This window comes from Heloderma suspectum, chromosome 1, assembly GCF_057233095.1.
Source record: "Heloderma suspectum isolate Gila_16-S chromosome 1, 16-S_ref, whole genome shotgun sequence".
Taxonomy (NCBI): domain Eukaryota; kingdom Metazoa; phylum Chordata; class Lepidosauria; order Squamata; family Helodermatidae; genus Heloderma; species Heloderma suspectum.
In genome coordinates, this window is record NC_139458.1 from 172,365,812 (window position 1) to 172,391,981 (window position 26,170).

Sequence of the window (26,170 nt, forward strand, 5' to 3'; positions counted from 1 at the left end):
TATCTCTAAACCCTCTTTCAAATAAGCAAACTGATGCTGATGCTGATTTGTCTGATGCTGTGATTGAGATTATCTTCTTTATATCTACTAAGAAAGAAGCCATTGTAAGACTTAATCATTGATGAGACTTTCTACTGGGTAGGACAGAGAATAATGTATAGTTTCCTGGGCCTAGAATTTCTAGGCCCTATCTACACGGAGATGGTTTCTGAGGTGTCTTCTGTCTAATTCGGATTTTCATGAATTTGGGTTGGTGCACCAGTGGCGCATGAAGCCAGAAAAGTGGAGTAGACATTGCCCTGTGAAAGTGGGGTTTTTTTTTGGCAGACATCACCCGAAACCGCAGTACTTTGGGGTTGGGTGGGTGGAGTCCCACAAGTAGAGCAGACCATCTTCAACAGGGTCGTTGTAGCTCAGTGAATGAGCGGATGCTTGCTCCCCGCCCCTCTCCCTTCTCCCCATTCAGTGAAGCGTAATGTAAGAAATTTATCATGCCTGTGTAGTTATCCCAAACCTCTCCTCTGACATCCACCATTTCTCTTTAGAGATGTGTTATTCACTGCCCTGCTCCCAACACCCGTGGTCAGTGTAATGGTGGAGAGTGAGTTACTACCCAGTACACATGTTGAGACAACACCTTTGCCAGTGTCCCTCCTTTCTCTGCAGAAATTATGGTCAAGTAGGCACCAAAGTTAGGGAACCACTATTTGTGGTAGATGCATTTTTGTGGAAATTGTGGCCATAAATAGTGCATTTGGGTTTTTGCACAAAATGTGTGGGGATCAGGCTTCTCCCCCGCACTTCTCATTGCTGGCTTGCTCACTGAAGTGCAATGGAAGAGACTGTTACTTCTAAGTAGACATTTTTCTGTCACAGTTAGTTTATGCCCCTTGTTTATAATCTCCATCATGCCTTCCCTTATCATGCTACTGTGCAGTAACATGACTGTGAAGTTATGCAACCACAGTCCAACGTGTATACAGGACATGGTGGTCAGTGGTAAAGGGCTGCTGAGTTATCCTTGCAAAAGTTACTTACAAGTAGACATGTTTTAGATGTTATTTTCTACACCCCTATTTTTTCCCATCTTCACAATGTCCATCGCACCTGTGCAGAGATGTTCCCATCGCTTCTGTAAACAAACACCCCCACCCAGGTGCCTCAAAGTAAAGATAGCGAATAGGGAAAATGGCAGTCGGCCCTTTACAGTGAAACAGCACAACTGTATAAGGGACCCTTATAATGAAACAATGCAACTAAAAAGATGGAAAGCACTAGGAAGCCTATTTTGAAGCTGTGCAACTGCAAAATAGTGAAGCGGCGGCGGGGGGGAGGACAGGAATGGCTCACAAACAATATGGTTTGATGATGCAATGGCAAAACACACCTTGACCAGGTTACAGACACACCACCAGGCATGCCCAGTATGTACAATTTAATTTGGGGGGATGGGGCACACTACACCAGAACCGCATGGGAAAGGGAAAAGCATTTAAGGGGGAAACGCAGTAAACCGCCTTTGAGGAAATGCACTTTTTGCAGAGGGAAGCTGCATGGTTACTGAGGAGTGGTGGCAATGTCATGTCTCATGAACGACCATGATGTGCTCTCGCTCTGCACTAAATCACCCATGTAGATTGGCCCCTACTCTTCATATTTCTCATCTTTGACCAAGTTAATCTGGCTCAGGTGTAGCCTCTGTCTTGGATATAGATCTGCATCTGCAGTGCCTTTATCCATTTGCTTGTTTTTCTGGCCTGGTATTACTCTCGTTAGTATAACAGATAGAAATCGTTTGGTTTTCATGGTGATTTTTTTTCAGTGAATAATTTAACATGCCCTCCTATATTCTCAGTGGTACCCTGGCCCTCAAGATTTATTGTGGAGTTTGTTGTTTTGTTCCATAATAATTATGTCAATTGATATAGATACCTATAGTGTTATTATGTCAACATGCAGTTTTGAATGTGGTGATTCATTGCAGAAAGGCATAGGGATGATAAATGGCTGCTTTCTCTACTCTGCAGTCCTAAACACCATGTATAATATATTTCTCTCTCTTTTCCAAATACCCACATAGTTATTTTAGGTGTGTATGTGTGTGGGAGATCTGGATAATGGAACACTGTACATCATAGAAGTGTATGTTTAATGCCTCCTCCTTTGCAATATGTTAATGCTGATTTTTGAAGCCTCAATAGCAATCTCTTATAAATTCTCTTTCCTCCATTTTTCTCATATCTTGCTCTGGCTGTTGCTTGTTAGGATAATAAAATAGGCTTAAGTCCATTTTCTGTGCAGGGAAATGACTGTCCTATCAGCTGAATCCTGCTGAATGAAAGGAATTAAGCACCATGGTTACTAGGCAGTGTTGTTGGAGTGCATGGAAAAAAGAAATGGCCAATATACACAGACTGGTGGACATTTTTCTTTTTCACTGTAGCTGTTTGCAAGGCACTTCTGGAGTTTTGGATAAAGGCAAAATGATATTTTAAAGATTTATTTGGAATGATTGCCTACTGGACCCTTATGAATCTGCAGTGCATAAACTATTGACTCCTGCATTTAGGTTATTTGTATGTTTGACTCTACCAAGGAATGTAGAGACATGAGACAGAGCGAATCAGAGCATTTGCTCTAGACTTGTGAAACTACATGGTTGTGTTTGGACCCTGGCTTATCGGTAATGAGGAATGTGCTGGTGCATGCTTCCCGATTGCTCCCACTTGGCTTCTCCTCCAAGCGGGAGCTGCTAAACAACCCTCAGACTCTGTGTCTATGGTTTGTTATCATGATGTCTGAACTGGGGATTCTGACTTGTCTCTCCCTCAGTAATCCATAGCTGTAAACCAATAAGTAACTCTGGCTTGTCTGGGGAGAGATGAGCCAGAATCCCCATTCAGATGTCATGATGAAGGAAGGAAACTACAACTATCCATATCTCTTAAGAAGTATCTGCCTTTCTAACAGTTATAGCAGAATACCCAGATTATAACGCTCTGCCAGTCTTGCTGTTGTTCCTCAAATCTTTCCCTTAATGTGTTTGAATGGATCCTGTACTTTTATAGTTTTACCAAAACTCTTCCTTCTCAGTCCTGCTCAAGGGTGAGTCCAATAGTTACAGGGAGTGAAGTGGTAGCAACTATCATTATCATGGAAGCAGGGATTTAATCCATACTATAACAAAGTAATGTACTGTGATTGAAAGTTGGGGGAGGGAATGGAGCATTGGGCATGGCTGTTGATTTTTCAGGGTAGAAATCCATAAACATGGGAAGAGCAGGAACATCTGGAAAGAAACTCACTAGCATCAGAGGGCAGATTGCTGTGTGTTTGATATTGACTGCATTTGATATTGTCCCCTCCCATGTGACTTCCGCATTCCCGTGTTACAAGAGTGGCATGGAGTAAGCCGGCAACAACCACATTTTGCCATAGTATGTTGAGTGTGTGTACTGTGTTTGTGTATAAAGAAACCAGGATCCTGAAAACATGTGTCTACGGTGCATTTTAGATCTCTGCAGTCAGCACCATCCCTCTGGACAGCTCCATGTGTGCAAGAGGAGTGGCTTTTAAGTAAATTAAGCCAGTCTTTAATAACAGTTTGACTGTTTCTCACTGAATTGCTACTAGCTTTGCGAACGACACCTAGTAAATTTAGAATGACAAACTTTTTTTATTTGAAAAAAGGATAATAATGTTACTGGTTAAATCAAAGCTTATTTATCTAGTAAATTAGCAAATCTTTGTGTTAAAATGCACAAGACAGGGACAGCCTAATATTCTTTTTAAAATATTGGATCTCAAGATCTACCTATCTATGGATATATTACAAAAACTATACATTTTTAGTGACTTTGTCATATAAAAATATGGGATATCTAGGTCTGATAGTCTTAAAATTAGTGAAATTCAATGCAAGGGTGGTAAAAACAACAACAACACACGCCCTGCTTTATAGGCATCCATGGAAAACAGCAATTGATTGCTTTACCAGGGGAAATCATTGTCTCAGTAATATCCAAGTATAATTTCTTTTTGACCAAGCTCAGCATTCACTAAACTGAAAATCAATACGATGTTGTTTTCAGGAAGGCATTCAGAAAGAGACTTCGCAGTTCCTCATAACTGTAAGTTCTCTGGCCATGTAGAGGTCCCTTGCTAAGTACAAGAGGCTGCCTAGAAGCATAAATGAGTGTATTTAAATGTCTCAGTAGGTGTAAGACCTCTAATCCACTTTTCCCATTTCGTGAATTTATCGCTGTTAAACCTCTCACTAGGAAAGGAACAGATTTTGTTACTGTCGCTGTTGAGGTCCTGATATTTCCTTATTTCCTTATTTATTTATTTATTTGTTATATTTATATCCTGCCTTTTATTCCTCTTGCGAAGAACCCCAGGCGGCTTACATAGTCCTCCTTTCAATTTTTTCCTCATAACAACTCTGTGAGGTAGGTTGGGCTGAGAGCCATTGACTGGCCAAAGAGTTCATGGCTGAGTGGGGACTGAGCCCGTATTTCCCAGTCTAAACTCTACACCACACTGGCTCCTGATACCTTCAGCAGCCATGGCTCTGTTCCTTCAGTCTTAGGCTTAATTACTAGATCCACACAATCTGGCCAATTTGCAGTTCTAGTATACAGGGTTTTTTTGTCTCCCAGGACAGTAGTGAGATCTTCTCATAGAAAACAATGGGGAAAGTTATAATTTTGCCATTACTGTGATTGGACATCAGCATTTCCCCTTCTCACAAGGTAGTAGCAAAGATAAACATTCAGAAATAAAGGGTTGGATTCACACTTTCTCCTCCATGAACAGAAAAGCTCATTTTGTTAAGAGTAAACAGGGATTCAGCAGAGACTTCTGCTTATTCCTCTTTTCCCTTGCAGCTCCCAGCCTCCAGTGCTGTTCTGGAGGGTATCCCAAGGCTCTGGAGCAGATTCTCAGGGGCATACAAGGCTGCAGGGGAGAGGTAACTGGCTAACAACATGACTGGGTTTGCCAGACACATCAACCAACATTTCATTTATTATATTTCTATACTCCCCATAGCTGGAGCTCGCTGGGCTGTTCACAAAAATTAAAAAACATCAAAATCCATTGTATAAAGTATAAAAACCATTCATGTAATGACATAAATTAGCACACACAGCAACAACATATATCTAAAACAATTCAAAACAATCAGTCAGAGACCATCCGGGATCTGATCGAGAGACTTGTGCCTTGTGCTGCCAAATGCCTGCGAGATCATCTGTTTCCCCAAACAAACCATAATTAGTTAGTGTGTTGTCTGAACCCAGACTCTGCTTCTCAGGGTGGGTTGTTCCACCCAAACAACCAACCTTGAAAACCTACGGTCTGAAGAATAGCTTGTTTTGCCCACGATGGGTTGGTGTGTCGTCTGCCAGCCCATCATGGGCAAGGGGCACTGGGCAGTGAGCCACTCAGTAAGAGCGGCAGAAACGTCTGCCGCTCTTGTCCAAGCTGCTGCCCATGTCCTTTCCCCTTGCCTGCGCAGCCCCTCCAATGGTGCACAAATGGCACCATGGAGGGGCTGTCACAAGCACCCCTTTGATCCTCCCATTCCTAGCTCCAATCACAATCTTCATTGTGGTTGGAGCCCTTTTTCAAAACGTTCCTGGCCCTGTTTTGCACAAGAGGGACTGGAAAAGTGTTTTAAAAGCCAAAAATGGGGCATGGGGGTCAAATCCAAGCCCCTCAAGGACTATGTTGCCCCAACAGTCCTTAGGGAGGGGGCTTGGATTCCCCCCCCCTGATTTTCAGGAGGGACACTTTGAAAAGCCAATGTAAGCCTATGGAGATCTTTCCCATAGGCTTCCATTGGAGTTTCAAAGTGCCCCAAACAAAAATTGAATGGGAGGGAGCCCAACCCACCACCATGGGTCCTGTTGCCTCAAGGACCCAGGGCAGGGGCGGATTCCTCTCCCCCATATCCGATTTTTAGGAGGTGCACCCTTAGATTCCAATGCAATCCAAGGGGCACCTTTAAATCCCATTGGATTGCATTGGAATCTAAAGGTGCCCCATGCCAAAAAGTGTGGGTGGGGTGGGGGTGAAATCCATCCCCCTGCCAAGGACTGTGTTGGCCCAACAGTCCTGGGCGTGGCATGAATTTACTTCCCCACCCCCAATTTTTAGCACAGGACACTTAATGTCCTTGTTCTGATCTTGTGTAAGATCGGAATGAATGAAGATTTTTTTTTTAAAGAAATGGAACAGAGCATTGAGGGGTGAGAGAAAGGAGAAGGGTCTCAATCACCCACTTAACTGCACGTTTCCAATTTGTACTGGGGTGGGAAAACACACTAACGGGGTCCTCTGCTTGGGCATCCACCCCCCACCCCCCTCTTTCCATATATTCTGATCTTATGCAAGATCAAAATGAGGAAATTTTTTAAAAGTGCCCCCTTTTGTTTGAAGAAGAAAGAGCCCCGCACAGAGAAGGGTGGGAGGCAGTACAGACACCCCCTTCCACCCCTCCTCATGCTGGGCTCCCCATTTCTTCAGAAGAAACAGGGCACTTTCCCACCTCCCCATAGGGATCGCTGAAGCTGCCTTGCTTTTGACATCTGTCAAAAGCGAGGCAGCTTCCAAGACCTTTATGGGAGCTGACCCCAAATGCAGTTGGGATCGGAGCCAGGAAGGGGGACTTGGCAGCAGACAAGACGGGTCTGTTGCCAGCCCCCCTGGGATGCCAGGTGAAGCATTGAGGGGGAGGGGGATGAGGGGGCAAACAACCCACCCATGGTGGGTTTCTTGCCTGATTGTCTGGTAGGTGCACTAAACACCCAGGGTGGGATGTTCACAAAACTACCCACCCTGTGTGGGTAGTCACCCACCATGTGTTAGTGTGCTGTGTGAACAGGCCTCATCCCTTCCCACTTGTAGGAGCATCCAATTTGCAGGACTCCACTTCTGGATCCAGCCCATGGTATTCTATGAGAACCCAGAAGGTTCTCGTCTAAACAATGAAATGAGTTACTCTAGAATTTCCTTATCTTATGCGCTCAGCATTCTGTAGATCCTGAAGCTTGCACGCCCTGAAAGCTCACAGGATTTTCCTTTTGATTTTCCTTTCCTTCTGACAGGGGTTTTCCTTTCGATTTACAGAATTTTATACTTCTGCATATCTAGGGAATTGACCAGGTGTGTAGAAATGACCACCTGACCGTCAATATTAAAAGGAATTATTTTTAAGTCACTTTGAGCTTTATATAGTACAAAACTGTTGTAACAAAAAAAAATTGTATTCTCACTTCCTATTTGCTAGTTATTACAGTTGTTTTGGCTATACAAGCAGATTAGGTGGACTCTTGGGACAGCATTCTGTTCAGCACCAGACCCTGTATGCAAGTCCAGGTGTCCTCACTGGTTCTGGAATTGAAAGCTCCCTGTGCAAATTGAGAGCAGGCATCTAATATTTCTGTAACATCGTAGGGATTGTGGGTGCATCTATTCTAAGGTGGCACAAAACTCTGAAGCTATTTGTTCTGGTGGATGCAACCTTGGAATTTTGCCTGTGGCTGCAAACAGAGACAATTTCACTACATGTAATGTGAGAACAACTTCTTCGTGGTTGTTACAAGATGCTGTTTTGTTCTCATAATTCCAATTTTAAAATTATCAATTTTCCTAATTCTCTCATTTAGATATGTAAAATCTTATATTCTATAAGCCAAATATTTTCAAAATTTGGGGGAAATACGCAATTTCTTTCAACCACTGTATATAATTTGGACTCTGTTCTGATGCTAAGTGTGCTTCATTTCCTCTCCAAAAGAAGTAGGCACTGAAAGTAGTATTCTGTTCCAAATTGCCCCCTCTTGCCATCTGAGATCAATGTTTATGTTGATCTTCAACATAAAATACTCTGAGGAGGTGGGTTATGAGGGGAAGCCATCTATATTCATAATATGTGGAGGATGGTTCGCTTTTATTTATCGCCATCCAAACTAGTGGTGGGGTGAAAGTCCACACCTAACTGGGGGCGGGGTTTGCCTACTTGCAATTTTTTTTTTCCTGGTGGCTTTTGGTGGCCGGGGGGAGAAAAAATTCTGAGAATTTTTTGCATGGAACTGGGTGGAACATACCTTTTTAGTATGAGGTGGTTGAGGATTCTCTTTTATTCCTTTTTTATATTTTAAAAAGGCCTTGCTGGCTGTTCCTCACATGACTGTCCACTGTAGAGTCCTGAGTACTCTTCTCATGCTAGTTCATGGAGAAGAATTACTTGTAATCCTTGAGTCCCAGTTTAGGTTTTTAAAATAAATACTAAGTTGGGGATGCCCTGATTTTGCCTGGGGCTCCAGTGTAATCAGGGGTGCCTATTTGGATGAGCTCCACAGCACTAGAGAGAAGAGGGGAAGGGAATGTTAAACCTCCCAATGCACTGTGGTCCCAATAACTCACCCCCAGCATATGAACATTTCCACCAAATGTCTCCCACATTTCCCCACTTGGGGGGCAATTTCTCCTCCTCCCCCTCCCCCTCATATACACACACGCATACATACTCCCATGAATGATTATAATCCAGAGTGTCATGCTGCCAGGCGTAAGCTAGAGAGGTAGTCTGGGGTCCCTCTGTTTTCAAGAGTGCCTCTATTGGAATAAACCTTCCACTCCTTTTTCCATTAAACAAGAAGATGGAAGGCATGCAAAATAATCTTAGGGAGAGAAGAAATGGTAGACAAACATTAAATTTGGAGTTGATTTATTTCCTTTAGAATCTAGGATAGTTCATAATTTTCTCCATTCCTTACCTTCCAAAATGAGTAAACTGGACACTAACCAGTATCCAAAGGATATTTATGCAGGAAAGCAATAGGATGTTATTATCTAAATTAGATCTGGCTGTCAAGAAATCCAGTTTCTTTATGTTGCCCCAGCAACCCAGTACTTCTGTACTTTTTCTACCAGATACCCTCATTTAATTTCCTAATTCCTTCTTTTTTTGGCTAAATGATGATTAATGCATATGGTGCTTTTTTCTTGATAATTTATAAATATAACAAATTCCATTTTCTCCCCTTTCAGATGTTCTGGAGGGCTACAATGGTACAATTTTTGCTTATGGTCAAACATCTTCAGGAAAAACGCATACCATGGAGGTAAGAGTGATTCTCAAAATATACATTTATTTGCGGTAACAGCAGCTTGAAATTGCTGAAATAGACTTTACTCCTAAAATAGAAGATGATAAAATAAAATACAGATAGCTTTTAAAAATGCAGTGTCATGAAACCATGTTTTGATTTGTACATACACATGTATTCATACTTTGAAATTTGCATAGCTCAAATGTTCTAGACCAGTCACAGATATTTACTTACACACACACACACACACACACACACTTATTCTTGAGGAGTGTACTAGATCTCCTGCTTTTAGTCACCCATTTAAAGATAGAGATATCAGTGAGAATTCATACTTTGTTTTTCTTTTGTCTAATTTGCTTTGCCCTTCTTGGAGTGACATTCAGGTATATTCTGGTGCATACAGTTGAGCTTCTAAAATAGTACTCATCAGAATGGAACTTTGCTGCAAAGCCCAAAATTGAAGCAGGGATACATCTGTGTCTTAAGCCCATGCAGAACGGGATAGTGGTCAGTGGGTCAATAGCATATTACACTGAATAAGGGAAGCTTATCCTCCAAGTGAGATCATTTAATTGCTTGTTTTTTTTAATCTCCTGTAGTTTTGCAAACATTAAATTGCAGTATCTGCTTGCTTGTATCCTAATAGTGAGTAGAATTGTTTTACAGCAAGGACATCACAAGATTGGCTTATCAGAAGGTAATTTTACTCTTGTGCAATGGCACATTCGTCAGTCAAAGTGTAAGCCCAGGGATTTTCAGACTGAGTTTTGAGGTTCCTTCAGAGCTCATTTGGGCTTCCTTAATGAGAAAACTGATAATGGCCAAGGGTCCACAAATCTTGTTTGGGCTTGGTAGCCAACAATAGTTTCTACTAGTAAGCATGGGTCAGCTTCGTGTATTTATTAAATACATTTCTACACTGCCCAGTAGCTGGATCTCTGTGGATGGTTCACAAAATAGATCTTTTTTACTTCCTGCTACATAGAACCAAAGTGTATCCTTTTTGTAAGAGAGGAATGGTGTGCGTGTGCATGCACGTGTGCGTGTATGTATTTGTAGCAGCCCTGTCCTTCCAACTCACGATACTTCTGGGATGCAGCATCACAAGAACCAGTCTGGTGCCATGGTTTTTGTGTCTCTAGTTTGCCACTGGCTAATCACATCTTGTTACTCATGTGGCGGAGGTACTGCAGTCTTTCCATGCTTGTTGCCAGACTAAAATGTCTGGTCACTATGGGTGACTATATTTGTGGACCTTTGGCAGTGAGAGATGAGGTTTCCCAAAAGTCAGTCAGCTTCTTCTTTCTTTATGAATGAACATGCAACTTAAAGTCAAACTGAGCAAGAAAATAATATGCTGCAAAGCATGCTAGGAGTGGGCCACAACACAGTTGTACCAGTATTTTAATAATGCACATCTCCGCTTTCAGTGTGCATTAAATGTGAATTACTTAACACATTTCAGTGTGCTCATGGTGGCAATGCTCCTTGTCTGACAGTCATCTTATCTGTCACATTGGGTTTTTTGTTCCAGATGGACGTCTGTCAAAACCGCTGTCTGTCTTCCTCCTATGTTGAGTTTATAGGTGATTTATAACCTCAAGGGTCTCGTAGAAAGCTCCTAGCTGCTATTTTTTATTCTTGTTAGCAAGAGGAACATAGCTCAGTGGTAGAGCACATGTTTTGCATGCAGAAGGTCCCAGGTTGAATCCCTGGCATCTCCAGGTAGGGTGAAAAAATATTCCTGCGTGAAACCCTGGAGAGCTGCTGCCAGAAACTATTGACAATACTGGGGTAGATGGACTCAGTATAAGGCAGCTTCCTATGTTTCAGTGTAGATGGCTAGTACTTTATTCAGTAAAATGGTATGAGGGGCTGTATTTTTGAGTGGTTTTCATATCTTTGAACCAAGATCTCCTCATCTCTGGTTATAGACGTGTGTGTATGTATGTAGCTGGGCTGGCAGACTTCTATCCTATAGGTAATACTGGGCTAGGTAGACCAGTTTTCTGACTTGGTATAAGCTAGATTGATACATCCAAAGATGGTATACTGTAGTATTCAATGGGCCATTGAATACTAATCTTATACAGTCTATATTTTCTGACTTGATAGAATTTAATGTAGCACTAGCATACTTTACTTGACACTGCTAAAGCTGTGTCTGTGTCAGACAGAGAGACAGAGGCTAGTGTGATGGTTTTTATGGTTTAGTTAAGGTAGCTGGAAGTATGCCATCACCATCTTCCATAGTCTCTGTTGGAATTAGAGATTCAGGTATCTAAACATTGTCCTCTTCAAAGTTGAGGCTGGGGTAGAGCTAATTTGCAATGAAAAGTTGTAGTTTAAAGTCTACTTCACACATTGGACCAGTTCTCCTGGAACAACAACTCACGTGTTGGTTTGTTTTTTAAACCCTGGGTTCTTTCAAACTCAGCAGTTTGCTAGTATACACTGCCTTATAGCTCCCACTGCAAGCAGGAGCAGCTAAACATTCCATCTCTGAATTTTTTTTAGCATGAAGTATGAACCAGGAACTCTGGTTTGCTGGGGGAGAGACAAGCCAGGGTTGGAACCCAGGGTTTAACTCTGCCCTCCTCTCCAAATCCACACAGAAATTGTTCAAGGGACCAAGGGTCCCTGGACTCTGCCCAAGTCTATATAGTATGGCTGTGTGGGGAGGCCATCTTCCTTCTCTAGAGCTATTGGCAGAACCTGTTCATTTTCTGCAAGTGCTTCAGGGCTGCTCTCCTAAGACATGTAAAGGTTGGTTAAAACATTTTGTGTATTTTTGGTTTTTTAACTGTGACCTGGTTCTTATGTAATGACAACCCAGAGTATGGGTTGAGTATGGGTTGTTGTTGAATCGTGGGTTGTCATTACATGTGAACCCTGCAGTATGGCTTAACTATGGGCTGTTTACCACAAACAATCCATAGTTCACAAACCAACAACAAACCATGGGTGCTCTACCTTGGTTGTTCATGGTTAACAATCCATAGTTAAACTATAGCGCAGGGTTCGAATGTAACAACAACCCATGATTCAACGACAACCCATACTTGACCCATACTCTCAGTTGTTGCTACGTGTGAACCAGGACTGGGTCTTGCTAATTGGTGTTTACTTTTGTTTGCATTTTTAAAAGATTTTAAGAAAACTTGATATAGTTTGCCTTAAGACATTGGAGGATGTGTGGGACAAAAGCTCATACAAATTAATGGATGTTCAGTCAGCCATAAGGAAGGAAGTGAACACTTGCCTTTTGCTTCTTATAAAACAACTGATGCCCTCAGTAGCTTTCCCACCTTTCCCCTTTAAGCTAAAGATGGAATAAATCCCAGTTTTTCTTAGCTAAATCTTTGCTACCTTTTAAGAGAACAAGTCTGAGGGTGGAGTAGGCAAGGGGAATCACCCCTTTGTTCTGTGCAGATGGTGGTATGGCACAGTAATCCACCAGCTCAGAATGTAATTAAATCAAAATGTCGGTGGTGCTTGAGCTGGTGGAGGAAAGAAAACTCTTTGAAAGCCAATTTACATAAGAATTACAGGCGCAGATTATTGTCGGAAGAGAGGGGCATGGTTGCTGTCTTCTGTTATATGATTCTTCTTCTTATGAGGTTTTATTTATTTATTTGTTTGTTTGTTTGTTTATTTCATTTCTATACTGCCCAATAGCTGAAGCTCTCTGGGCAGTTCACAAAAATTAAAACCAAATGGCACACAACCACAATAAAACCTAGCAGCAGTGCAGGAATTTAAAATACAGATTTAAAACAGCAAGCTAAAAGTCTAGAAAGCTAAAATGCCTGGGAAAATAAAAAGGTCTTCACCTGGCACCGAAAGGAATACAATGTAGGTGCCAGACGAACGTCACTAGGGAGCTCATTTCACAGCCAGGGTGCCACAGCAGAAAAAGCCCTCCTCCTAGTAGCCACCCACCTCACTTCCTTTGGCAGGGGCTCATGGAGAAGGGCTGCTGACGATGATCTTAAGGGCTGGGCAGGCACATCTGCGAGGAGGCGATCCTTTAGATAACCTGGCCCCAAGCCGTTAAGGGCTTTAAATGTTAATACCAGCACTTTGAATCGGGCCCAGAAATGGACTGGCAGCCAGCACAGCTGAAAAAGTACTGGCGTAATATGAGCTCGCTGGCCAGTTCCTGTTAACAATCTTGCTGCCCAATTTTGAACCAGCTGAAGTTTCCGGACCGTTTTCAAAGGCAGCCCCATGTATAACGCATTGCAGTAATCCAGACGAGAAGTTATCAGAGCATGGATAACTGTAGCTAGGCTATCTCTGTCCAGATAAGGGTGCAGTTGGTATACCAGCCTAAGCTGAGAAAAAGTGCTCCGTGCCACTGAGTTCACCTGTGCCTCAAGTGACATTTCTGGATCCAAGAGCACCCCCAAACTACGAACGTGATCCTTTAGGAGGAGTGCAACCCCCTCCAGAACAGGTTGAATATCACCTAGCTGGGCAGACGAACCACCCACTAACAGTACCTCCGTCTTGTCTGGACTGAGTTTCATTTTATTGGCCCTCATCCAGTCCATTACCGTGCCCAGGCATTGATTCAGAACAGCCACTGCCTCACCTGGGTTTGATGAGAAAGAGAGGTAGAGCTGGGTGTCATCTGCATATTGATGGCACCTCAGCCCACACCTCCGGATAACCTCCTCCAGCAGTTTCATGTAGATATTAAACCGCATGGGGGATGAAACAGAGCCCTGTGGAACCCCATGGCACAATTGCCATGGCACAGAGCAATAATCACCCAGCACCATCTTCTGGGATCGGCCATCCAAGTAGGAGCGAAAACACTGCAGTGCGGTGCCTTCAACTCCCAACCCAGACAACCTATCCAGAAGGATACCATGGTCGACGCTATCGAAAGCCACTGAGAGGTCCAGGGGAATCAACAGGGTCGCACTCCCCCAATCCCTCTCCTGGCAGAGGTCATCCCACAGGGTGACCAAGGCAGTTTTTGTTCCCAAACCAGGCCTGAAGCCCAATTGAAATGGATCTAGATAATCTGTTTCATTCAACAGTGCCTGGAGCTGTCCTACAACCAGCTTTTAAAAACAGATCGTGGCCTATACTAGGCTTTTTAAAATCCACCTTTAACTCCAGCCTTCTGTTGTAATACTATTTATTAGGCATACATTTTACAAGGGCAGGGGGCTCTTTAAGGATGAGGGATCACTCATGATAAAATAATTTTTTATGGAAAATTTCACACTTAAATTATTAATGCTTCAGAGTTCCCTGGTTGGAAAATACTTTGAATGCTAAAGGGCAGATACTTCACAGTTTACCAGTCCTTTACATAATCTGTAGTACCTCACCTTATATCCCACATTATCTCTCATGTGATCCCCTAGCATCACATTCTTTGCTGTAAAATCAACGCATTCTGTGGAAACCTTGGCTCTTCCAGTATAAGTAAGCGCTTGGCATCATAAAGTCCTGCATATTTCTTGAGACAGGTATTCTTAGTCAGGAGCTTACTGCATCTGATGCAACTCACCTACAGAAACTTAAGCCATATGTGTTGGCCTTTAAGATGCCACAAGACTCTTCCTTATTTTTGTTGCAACAGACTAACTGAGCTGCTCCTGACTCAATTGAGTTGTGATGCTGAACCATGGATTGGCAAATAAGAGCAGACGTGCAGGCTCTCTGTCTCCCCTTTTGTGCTGTTCCTTCTTCCATTCCCTTGTTTTTGCTAACCAGAGTTGACATGACCAAGATGCCATGATGGCAGGTGTGCTTTTATTGTTTGATAATATCTACTTCATCTTTTTTCAGGCTTGTTTCTATAGCCATGAGGGTTAGAAAAGCTATTAATCATCTGAAATTCATTCTCTCTGTCTCTGTCTCTCTGTGTGTGTGTGTGTGTGTGCGTGTGTGTGTGTGTGTGTGTGAGAGAGAAAGAGAGGGAGAGAGAGAGGAAGCATTAGCTCTGTCCTCACCTTTAGTAAGTGTATGTTCTACCTCCAGGTGTTCAGAAGGTGAGAATGGCCAATGGGGCAAACAAGTGGTATGTGCGTGAACACTTCCACGTGATCAGAGTCTTCCTTATCATGCATACAGTGCCATTCTTATTTTCTGCAAGGTCAGAAGGCCAAGCTAGTGGGTACAATCCTATTCCCATTCTACACATTCAATAAACACAGATACTGAAAGTGAGTGCTTTAACAGTGCTTTAGATCGAATGTGTTGTGCACAAGTTCAATACATCCTTCAAGAAGAATACATAATTTAGTTGTGATACAAAAATGAATTAGACATTCTAGTTCTTCCTGCTGACCAAGGTTGAACTTGGAACACTTTGGAAAAAATACCATCAAAGCCTCTTCCATTGATCAGAATATTTAACATATTTTATCTTCTAAATTAGGGCCTCTTTAAAAAAAAAAAATCCTGAATAGGTTTTGGAAAGACCAAAACCAGTCAGTTGGTCTTTATATCAGAAGTGCTTTGTAAAGATTAGTTCAGTACATTTTGCCACAATATATTGAAGCATAATATGAGATCTAGATATAGTCAAGTAGTTCTTGGTTAGGGGACAGCTGATTAATTACAATCTTTCTTTTTTTAATTTCTGCCTCCCAAATATCACTGGTAATTAGAGGATGTAAAAATTTGAAGATAATGTTTGAGTTAGGCAGCTATAGGCCTGCTAGTTCTTCATGTTTAATTTCCTTCTGACTGGCTTAAATTTAAGCTGGCTGCCACTCCAGCAGTTCTGTCATGCTGTGGTGCAGCACATCATGTCCAAAGGGAACGATAGCTGAAAATTGTGATGAAAACTGACTGATTTGCTAGCTTTCTTGTTTGTGAGGCAGCACAGAGAGCCAGAAATAGTATACTACTGAGCTGGACTATAAAGATATATTTCTATTTATTTAAAATAGATTTTTAATGTTTTAAAATTAATTTTCAAAAGACAAACAAAATAAGCAAATAAAGTCGATGTCACTTTCTTTTGTTTTTAAGTCTAGTTGTTCGCAGAGGGTAGTACTTTTCACATATTTTCCCTTTTCCTTTACAAGCAAAATATGGTTTGCCTTGAAAATTCATCAGCAAATTGCTACAGAGACTCAGAAGTGCCAAATTTAGCTTGTTTTCAAGCTATATGTGGCCCTTTTGAGTCTCCATAGCAGTTTGCTGTAAAATTCTGGTGGCAAAACACCCATTTTTTTTTGCTGCTGTGGATGGTGCAGCAGCAGAAGTGTGGCCCCCAGAGGTGTCCAGGGACTGGAAAATATCCCCCGGTTAGCCTGAAGTTGCCCACCCTTGTGCTACCTTAAGGCACCTCTGTGCAATGCCCATAGCTCTGGCTGGCAGGAGGGGATTCCCTGTGGCTTAACTTAATGTATGTTAGCACGTCACATTGGATACTGCCTCATGTCCCCAGTACTAAATTACTTTTGGCATCTGGTATCACCTCCTGCTGCGGTTCTGTAGAGGAGGCTGTCCCTTTTAAAATTTCAAGTTTGACACTATGCCTTCATTAATATACAAAGTGACAACAACCCCACTACACCCTCCATGCCCTTCCTGTAGACTTTGCATCCAGAGATGAATGTATCCCACTGTTTCTCATTCCGCCAGGTTTCCCTTATGCTCTTCATATTAAGCAGGCTTGTGTCTGACTTATACATGTACATGTGTGTGTGAGAGAGAATATGTCCATGGTTCTATTCTTGTAATAAGGTAGTGGACTTCATATCTTCTGACTCTTTAATCCTATGTGTAGTGTGAAAAGTGCAGATCTGTGTCCTGTTAACAGTGTCCTGTTCGGTCATAACACCGTACCTTTCGTTTTCTTGAAAGCCTGTGTATGAATCCCTTTGTTGTTCTTAAGAGCCTTTACCCACCTTTCACATCTGCATCCCTGGATAATGTTTTTAGATTAAGAGCTTTACATTTTAGTTAGAATGATCACAATGCTGTCTCTTTAACTAGGTTTTCATTATGCTTCAACTACAAAAGCTAAGTAAGGAAGGGGTGCTGTTTCATTATTGTAGCACTGACTATTTTTTGTTTCCAGAGGAAAAGTAAAAAATGACATGTTGTCAGGAAAAATGTTCTTGTCTCTTATCTTCAAAGGCCCTGAATAAAGCAAAGGAAGCTGACTGTGCACGCTACCAGTAATGCTAGCTAGGCAGCATTTGCTGGCTCTAGGCCCAGCAAAACAATCCACAGACTTACTACAATGCCATCTCCCATTAATTTCCATCTACGTGATAGTCTAATCTCTGGTGTGTAACCTGGAAGAAGAAAAGCTGCCTTTTCTTCTAAGTTTTAATAACAGTATAAGGTAAAGGTGTCCCCAACCAGTCGTGTCCGACTCTAGGGTGCGGTGCTCATCCCCATTTCTAAGCCGAAGAGCCAGCGCTGTCCGAAGATGCTTCCGTGGTCATGTGGCCGGCATGACTGAACACCGAGGTGCACGGAACGCTGTTACCTTTCCCGCCGAGGCGGTACCTATTTATCTACTTGCAATTTCTTGGTTTCGAACTGCTAGGTTGGCAGAAGCTGGGACTGAAGACAGGAGCTCACTCCGTCACGCAGCACTCGGGTCTCGAACTGCTGACCTGCCGACCTTCCAGTCTGAAGTTCAGCGTCTTAACCACTAAGCCACTATTCCATATTCCCAAATATGGGCTTGTCTGTAGCTTTGTTGAGAACTGGATCTGGGAGACCTGGGTTTCCATCCCATTCTCTGCCATGGCCACTGTGGTTGTAGCACATCTGTCTAAATTCCAAAACTGACATAATTTATTCTTATTTACAGCTTTTGCTACCTAACAAGCATGCAGTTCATTATTTTAACTCACAAGGCTGTGAGACAGAATACAGTTAACTTGCTTTTTACCTTTGTGTCTTTAGGGGAAGTTACATGACCCACAGCTGATGGGAATAATTCCAAGAATTGCACATGACATCTTTGATCACATCTATTCCATGGATGAAAACCTAGAATTTCACATTAAGGTAAATGCAAAATGACACTTTATGTAATGGTAAGTTGAAAGGAAGTTGAGTGCAGTGTCAGACTTCAGTGACATTCTAAAAGGTCGCACTTCTCCATATGTGTGTTCATTTTCTGTTGTCTTAGAGCAAATTTGGATTCATCACATTTCAGTTCAACAAAACAAAACTTGCCAAGATTTCTGTGTCTTGGATAGAATTCTGCTCCTGCTCTCTCCCAGCCTCTATTTCTGCACAGAGTTCTTCAGTAAAGATGAAATGAGCTTTTAGGTGTCTCCGTTTAGAACCAAAAAGAGAGGGGGGCAGAGAGAGAGAGAGAGAGAGAGAATGTGTCTTGGAGAAATGTAAATCAAGCAGTGGGATTAAAGAGCATAAATGTGTACATTATTTGAAAACCTCCGTTTGTAGAAGCCTACAAAACACTTTTCCTTTGAGTATAGTGACTAGAAACAATAATATTTTGAGATGGTTCAGCTATGGTGGCAAGAAAGTTGTTACATGTCACTCTTAATGATATGATCGAGATTTAAGGGCTTAGCACATCTTAACACCGGCTGTATTTAAAAGCTTGAAGAGGTAGCTGGATAATCCTGGAGTGAGCTATTGAGCCAAATATGGCTCTTATGGCAGGATTAGTTTTGTACAAAGCTGATAGCTTTTTCTTCGATTGGCGTAGCTTTGAGTTAATCAGATGTAGCACCCAATTCTAAAAACAGCAGCAACAACAAAACACTTGTAAGCATTTGAAAAGATAAGAATGCTACTTGTCCACTAGCATTTTATAGGATAGCCCTCTATTTTTATTGCTTTGCTGGAAAATTTAATGTTCTCATTAAACTGACAAGATTGGTTATAATGCATAGACCTTCGCATGCAGTAGTGAGTTGTTTATCCTGCCACATGTGAGAAGCACTTTATGTTTGTGCCTGGTGTACCAAGGGTTGGTTCTGTCAGTTTTGTTGGAAAGGGGGAACTGCATAGGCTGATTTAACTCTCATACCTCAAATGGGTGACTAGTAAACAATGGCAGAAACATTCAGATTTGCCTAACACATTGGCCTGGTGCAGACATTTCTGGTGTCCGCTGACACAATGTATCCAGGTACCCTCTTTTCCCCACATATTCCCCTTGACAAAACTGACAGTGCCGTCCCTCCATTAGGGTAGAAGATTTGGAGTCTACTGTCCATGTGTGGGCTTCCTGCCATCTCCCTTCCCTGATTAGATATTGCATTGTGTTTGCCCTTATTATGATTAATGGTAACCACAATCCAAAATTTTTGATCCAAAATTTCAAACCAGGGCTAGAAGCTAGTTTGCACTTGGTTAATGATAAACATGTTAAGCATGCTAGCATACCAGACCATCATTTCCCAGCTACAGATTCTTGCATAAGCAGCTGCTTGCAAAGATCTATTTGCACACACATCCGCCATACAGGTAGTTTGTACCATCGCTCTCTGGTGCTTCATAAATAGGTTTTTAAAAAAACTTAACACATTAGTCCTATTTATGGATAGAATTATCTCTAGTAACACAGAGGTTTGGCTCCTTATGTGGGTAGTCCTTGTTGGATTAAGATAATTGACTAGATTTTGGAACTCATTTCAAATTTTAAAAATCAGCTGGTGCATAGACCTTTTTACTCTTTTTTTTTCTTGGCTGTTAAACTTTATATAGCAACCTTCCCCAACTTGTTGCCCTCCAGATGTTTTGGACTTCAACTCCCATCAGCCCTAGCCGGCATGGCCAATGGTCAATAATTCTGGGATTTGTAGTTCAAAACATCTGGAGGACACCAGGTTGAGGAAGGCTGCTGTACGGTATTTTTTCTACTTTCTACAAGTGAAAAGCAAAGAGAGAAACATTTAAAATTAGCCTATTCAGCTCTTGCTAATTTTCCCCCTAAGTGATGCAGCATAATAATTGACTTTGCAACATACTGCTGTGACAGCAAATGTACTTGAATGGTATTGTGTAAGTTGATTATACAAGAGAGGCGTCATCTGAAAATAGGCTTTGTGGCCCTGAGGTGGGAAAGGCCATCAAACAGCCACATGTTTTTCTGGACAAAATATTGTCACTGTCAAGGCTCAAACATGAGGAGGTATCTTTTAAAATGTAGAACCATGTAGATAAATTCTTAGGTTGTATTTTTTACAATTTTAAATAGGGATTGCACAGATACATGCCAAATGCACCTACACAGCCCAAAAACAAAACAAAAACACGCAAACAAACTAGGTGAGGGGAGAGAATCTAATGTGGAGTTTGCTGAATGTTGGAGGAAAAGAAAAATGGGTTGGATCCAGATTTAGGTGGGTGCATCTGTGGCATATACCCTGGTTCAGAGGTTCTCTCAAACTAAATTGTCACTACGCTGCTGGTAACCACTGATCACCTGTCTGCTGTGTATACAGTCAGATTCGTCTTACAACCAGATACCATCTAGAGTTCAATATTTCACTCAGATATAAGTAATACAGAATTCTAGTTCTTAAGAAACACTCAGACAAGATTTTATCTTTTTGTCTTTTACTCCAAAGTATTAACATAACAGTACTAAATACAAGAGCTTATGCATGCATAAATTCAAACACATGAAAACATCTAACATCATTCTTAAACAAGGCTTCTAAGCAGAGTCAAGTACATTTGCTAGTTCTCCATGATAATCAATATCAAGCTTACCAGGTTGATTCTACAGGCAACACATTGGGGAAAGCTGATCCTAAAGGATAGCTTCCCCTGTTGCATGTTCTGAGTCTCCTTTATATACTTTTTGGATGCTATAAAATATGTCTAAACTATTTTTACTACGGCTTATATTTCTTATCCAAGGATTCCAGAGATAACCTTTCTATTCTAAATCTTCCTATGTCTAAATAAGAGTATAGAATTTTGAAGTTTCTTATCAAGATTAATGTGCATATCAACATACTTTTCCAAACATCTTAACTTTCTTTGACATGTTACAGGTATGTTTTTGACACAAACCTATTCACTTGATATTATCCTGTCTTGTGAGCTTGTTTTTCTTACATATTTATGGTCTCCAGTGAGGCCTCTTGGTCACTTATCTGATGGCCCATCTGACCTAATGACTTTACGAGACTCTACTAATTGAAAGTCATAAGCCTAAATTTAAGATTGACACCTCCTTATCTGGATTCCTATCTAAACAATAAAAAGATCTATTTCTAATTGCCTGGTACATTTCAGAAACCTCAGAGCTAAGGTGTTTTAATTACTCTTGGGTCAGAAGCCCATACTGGGAGATAATAGGCATTGGGATCCCATTTTTAATCCCAGAATTCTCTTGGAGGCATTTATTTATTTATTTCATTTCTATACTGCCCCATACCCGAAGCTCTCTGGGCAGGTCACAAAAATTTAATTATAGAATTTCCTAATGGAGCAGCAGGGGTAAGATCAGGCAAATATGAAAGATTTGCTTGCTCTGCCACACAACTCGGCTGGTAGAAGTGGACTTCCCTACCTCTCCTCCCTATGGCAGCCCCTCTAGCCCTCTGAATATGCTACACAGAGGGTTGGGGGACCTTGCTGAGTAGAATAAGCAGTGGTGGTGGTGGTAGTGATCCCCGAAAATCAGGCGGGGGCACCTTCTATGATCAGAGACCTTCCACCCACAGACAGCAGATCCTGAATCCAACCCAATGGTGCTTATCATGTGCTTAGCTCAACCATTCAATAGGTTTTTATTTGTCCATTTTTTTTGGTGTTGTGTAAATGTGCTCAATGCCTAAAATAAGAATTGCTGGGGCTAAAGGGCTCCAGCAATCCAGCTCTGCCCTGGAAACTCATCTCCCTTTGTGTTGGGGGGCTTGTGGCTGCTAATGATGGTGAGAAAGCATGAGAATGCTCAAAGACACTGACTGGGTTTGCATGATCACGGGGGTAAAGAAAGCCATCGTGGCTTCCCTCCCTGCCCCTGTGCATGCTGCATGCATGCCGGTTGTTTACATAATTGCTCATGCTGCAGCATGGGTTGGCATGTCGTCTGAACGCGGTGTGTGGCAAGGGTGGCTTCATGCCCATCCCACAGCCCCTACTGCATGTCATGGGTTGCAGAGTGGGTATGAAGCTACCTCTGTGCACTGGATTCAGACAACATGCCAACCCATGCTGCAGCATGGGTAATTACGTAAACGACTGGCGCACATGCAGCATGTGCAGTGTTTGCGGGGAGAAGCCACAACAGCTCCTTTTACTGGCGCGATTGTGCGAACCTGACCATTGTCTGCTTTGCCATGCCTTTAAACGGTCCAAAGCTGAGTCACACAGCAATAAGAGCAGCTTCCAAGGCAAAGCCCTGGTTAGCCTTGGCTCATATTCAGCCCTGAAATTTCCTAGGAGTTGAGAAATTTTCTTCTGGCAGGACTTCTGGGCCTTTTAGAAGCTGCAGGCTATGGGAAGAAATCCAGTGGGTAACCTTTTTCCCAAGCATGGAAAGATGCAGCAAGGGGAAAAGGTTCTCTTAATTACTTTTCAAAAAATTGCTATGTGTGGTTTTTTTTGGTGTGTGTGTGCAAATCTGCCCCCCCCCCATCCTGGATAGGTCAGACTGTGGCTGGCCCAAGGCCACCCAGTGAGCTTCATGGCTGAGTAGGGTTTTGAACCTGGGTTTCCCCTCCCCAGTCCTAGTCTAGCACTAACCACTACAGTACACTGGGTTGGAGGGAGGGAGGGTACCCTAGGGGGCTGTTGGGAACACATTTTTATCAACATCATCACAAAGACAAGTCATCAAATGTCCAAAATTCATGTATGTGGCAGCAAGATGTAGTGGTGCTGCTAATTAAATGTAGGTGTAATTAAATGTAGGATTCCAAAAGCTGGCACTGAAAACAAAGCCTCGTTGTCAGCTGTGACCTTTTGTTCCAAGCACCGCTTGCTCTCCTACATTTCGAATTGCCATCCACCTTAATGCATGTGTACTCAGAAGTTCTCCCAGGTACGTGTGTAATAGGGATCTCAGGTTTGCAGCCTTACTTGATCTAGTATATCCCAGTGCACGTATTCACAATTTTTCTTGTCTTTCTTTTTTGCTGATAATAAGCTAAAGTGATATAAACACAGATTTACAGCACGGAACACCTTAACAAAATGAGAAAGCTTGTGCTGTCACCATTTCAGATTTAGGGGAGGGAATAAAACCGATACTCAGTTTTATAAAACTGAAGTTTAATATATTAAAAGATTAAATTGCAGACCAGCAGCTGTATGTATTGTTTAAACATTTGAAAGAGCAATTGCTTTTACATCAGTGGTGGCAGCGGCATGTGCAGTACAGGCTTGCTTCCTGCCTCCTATGTGATACCCACAAAATATATGCTGCGTGAGCTTGTTTGCGCTGAGATGAAAGGATGTGGTACTGACACAGTCTGTCCACTTCCTCCCCACAGTGGTGCAACTTCGCATGTTCCTAGACGTGGAGGATGCTTCTCAATGCAACTTTCTTGCAGTTGTGCCTGGAACCAATGGTGGCTGCTACGCACAAAGGACAAATGGTCCATGGACAGCGGCAGGCCCCTGGACCCAGGCAGCTTACAACCATGGGGCTTTCTTTGGGCAGGGGAGTGAGGACTGGTCAGTGGTGGCAGAAGTGGATCTGCTCAGAGCCAGGAGGCAGGCAAGGATCAGCTCAGCATCTAGTCCCTCTCCAGACACTGAGCCTGGGAGGACGCTACCCTCTGTACCAACCTCTCAGCCATGAACAGTGAGAAGGACTCAATTAAAAGATGATTTCCATCAATAATAAAACTGTTCTGCCCGAGTAGTTCATATTCTAAGAGTTAAATATTAATGATGATTGAAACAAGAAATAAAAAACACCCCCAAATGGACTGTAGCTTAATACCCAGTCAAACATTAAATAAGACAGGAATGTTTGCATTTATCTTGATAAGCCATTAGTGGCTTCTGCTGTCTGTGTTGCAGTTGCAGATAAAAGCTACACAGAATAAAACCATTCCTGTATCCACATAGCAGCAGAACAATAAATAATATACAAATCACACCACAGTCAGAAGACAGTGAATAAAAAATGGCTGGAAAGTGGTTAGCCAAAGGACTGACACCAAGATGGAATAGAGTTTAGGTGGCTGGTGCATTTCTCTGGGGAGAGCGTTTCACAAAATTAGCACCACTACTGAAAAGTCTCTGTTTCTACTGGATGTCCACTATGCCCACAAACCAAGGTCTTGGATGCTGAATGAATTATGCAGGATGGAACATAAGGAAGAAGGCCCTTTGGCTACTTGGATCACAAGTCATTTTGGATTTTAAAGATCAAAACTAGCACCTTAAATTGAGCTAGAAAACACTACGATGTCTCACTATGAGATATTCAGCTAGATGACCCTTGGGTGCCTCACATTCCCTTCAGTTCTATAACACAAGGAGTAAGATTATGCCTTTGTAGGAATTGGACCTTGTCTAATGCAACCTATTTCAGAACAAGAGAAAAGCTGCCTTATGCTTTTGTCATATCAGAGAAATAAGAACATGAGACAGGTAAGAAATATGTATAAGGAGACTTTATGAAGTCCATGCTAGAGAGAAAATCTTTTGGCACACAGCAGGCTGGTGGTACACATTAGTTCTCTCATTTTATCCTACTGTGTTGAGAGCCATGTATTGCATGCTGCAGTTCACAGGTAATTCAGTAACTCTCTGGACTATACAACTACGTTAGTCAGGAAGCCATCTTAATGCATTTGCTCAAGAGGTGCAAACTGATCGTTCTTAGAATTATTTTGGAACTGAATCATATTCATGCAGGATAAGTCGAATTAAAGCTACTGCTTTCACCTCTACAAAGGTTTTTTTTTTTTTTAATACCACAAAAAACTAGCTATCGGTCCATTTCCATGTCGGTCAGCACAGTCTGCTCTTACAACAACATCCCAGACATTAAAGTGCACTGTAATTTTCATCTCTGCCTCACTCCTAGCTCTTGGAATTCTAAGTGCCATTACTCTGTCAGTTCCATTGAAATTAGTGGGATTTATTTCCTGATTCTTTTACTATTTAGAAACGATGTATTTTTCAGCCACTCTTTCTGGGCTTTGCCTGTGTTGCATACTTATTCTCCCCCCCACCCGCCCCCCTAATTGGTAATTTTTTCAGTAGTGCTTCCTGTACTGCTTCCTTCCAGTGGAGGAAGGAGACAGGGAGGCAATTTTTGCTGATAACCCTTTCACCCTGCAGCTCCCACTTTGTTCGAGACGGTCTCCCAATCTTCCAGAGAAGCTTTTCACTACATATAACGGGGCAGAGGAATCAGCAAAAAATTCCACCCTGGCCCCTTCCTCCAGTACAAACAGAACCTTGTTGAGCATAATTGTTGACTCAATCCCATATGCTTGCAATGGATTTGATCTTTTCTTTGTAAGAATTCCATTTGTTTCTATTAAAACCTTTTGCAAATTTTTATGTAATTAATATTGATGTGTCTTCATTTGTTTAGGTTTCCTACTTTGAGATTTACTTGGACAAAATAAGGGACTTACTGGATGGTAAGTAAAGCAGGACTTAAAAAATAAAAAATAAAACTGGACATATTGAGTGTCTTAACAGTTTATGAAAAAATTAAACTTTTAAAAAGCAGCTTTTGCAGATCAAGGACTCATCCCTGAACATTTAGACTTGCATTATCTGCCTGGAAAGATATTCCTGTACTGGAATAATATCCACCACTACTTAAGGTATAAATGGACTATAAATCTTCAGAAAGAAAGGCTGTTTTGTGTGTTTATGCCTTTCTTTGAGACACACAGAGGCTATAATCAATTTCCAGACATCTAGACTTCTGTAAACAAAAGTTTGCTTTCAGGAAGAGGAGCAGGGCAGATGGAACATTGGACTTTGGCAGCTCACTTGGACTTTTAGGCTAGAAAAGAAAGTGTTGGTTCTCCTAATTTTTGTGAACCGCCCAGAGAGCTTCGGCTATTGGGTGGAATAGAAATGAAATGAATGAATGAATGAATGAATGAGTGAGCCATGTGCCCCCCTCCTCT

General features: G+C 42.0%; 1 protein-coding gene across 1 annotated transcript in view; it reads left to right on the forward strand.

Annotated features, from left to right (window-relative positions):
- KIF5C (kinesin family member 5C) overlaps positions 1–26,170 on the forward strand; it is a 117,701-nt gene that overhangs the window by 32,529 nt on the left and 59,002 nt on the right. The window contains exons 3-5 of the mRNA XM_084810293.1: positions 9,061–9,134; positions 18,027–18,131; positions 25,621–25,669. Coding sequence (XP_084666419.1) covers positions 9,061–9,134; positions 18,027–18,131; positions 25,621–25,669 — 228 coding nt within the window. The remainder of the gene's footprint in view (positions 1–9,060; positions 9,135–18,026; positions 18,132–25,620; positions 25,670–26,170) is intronic.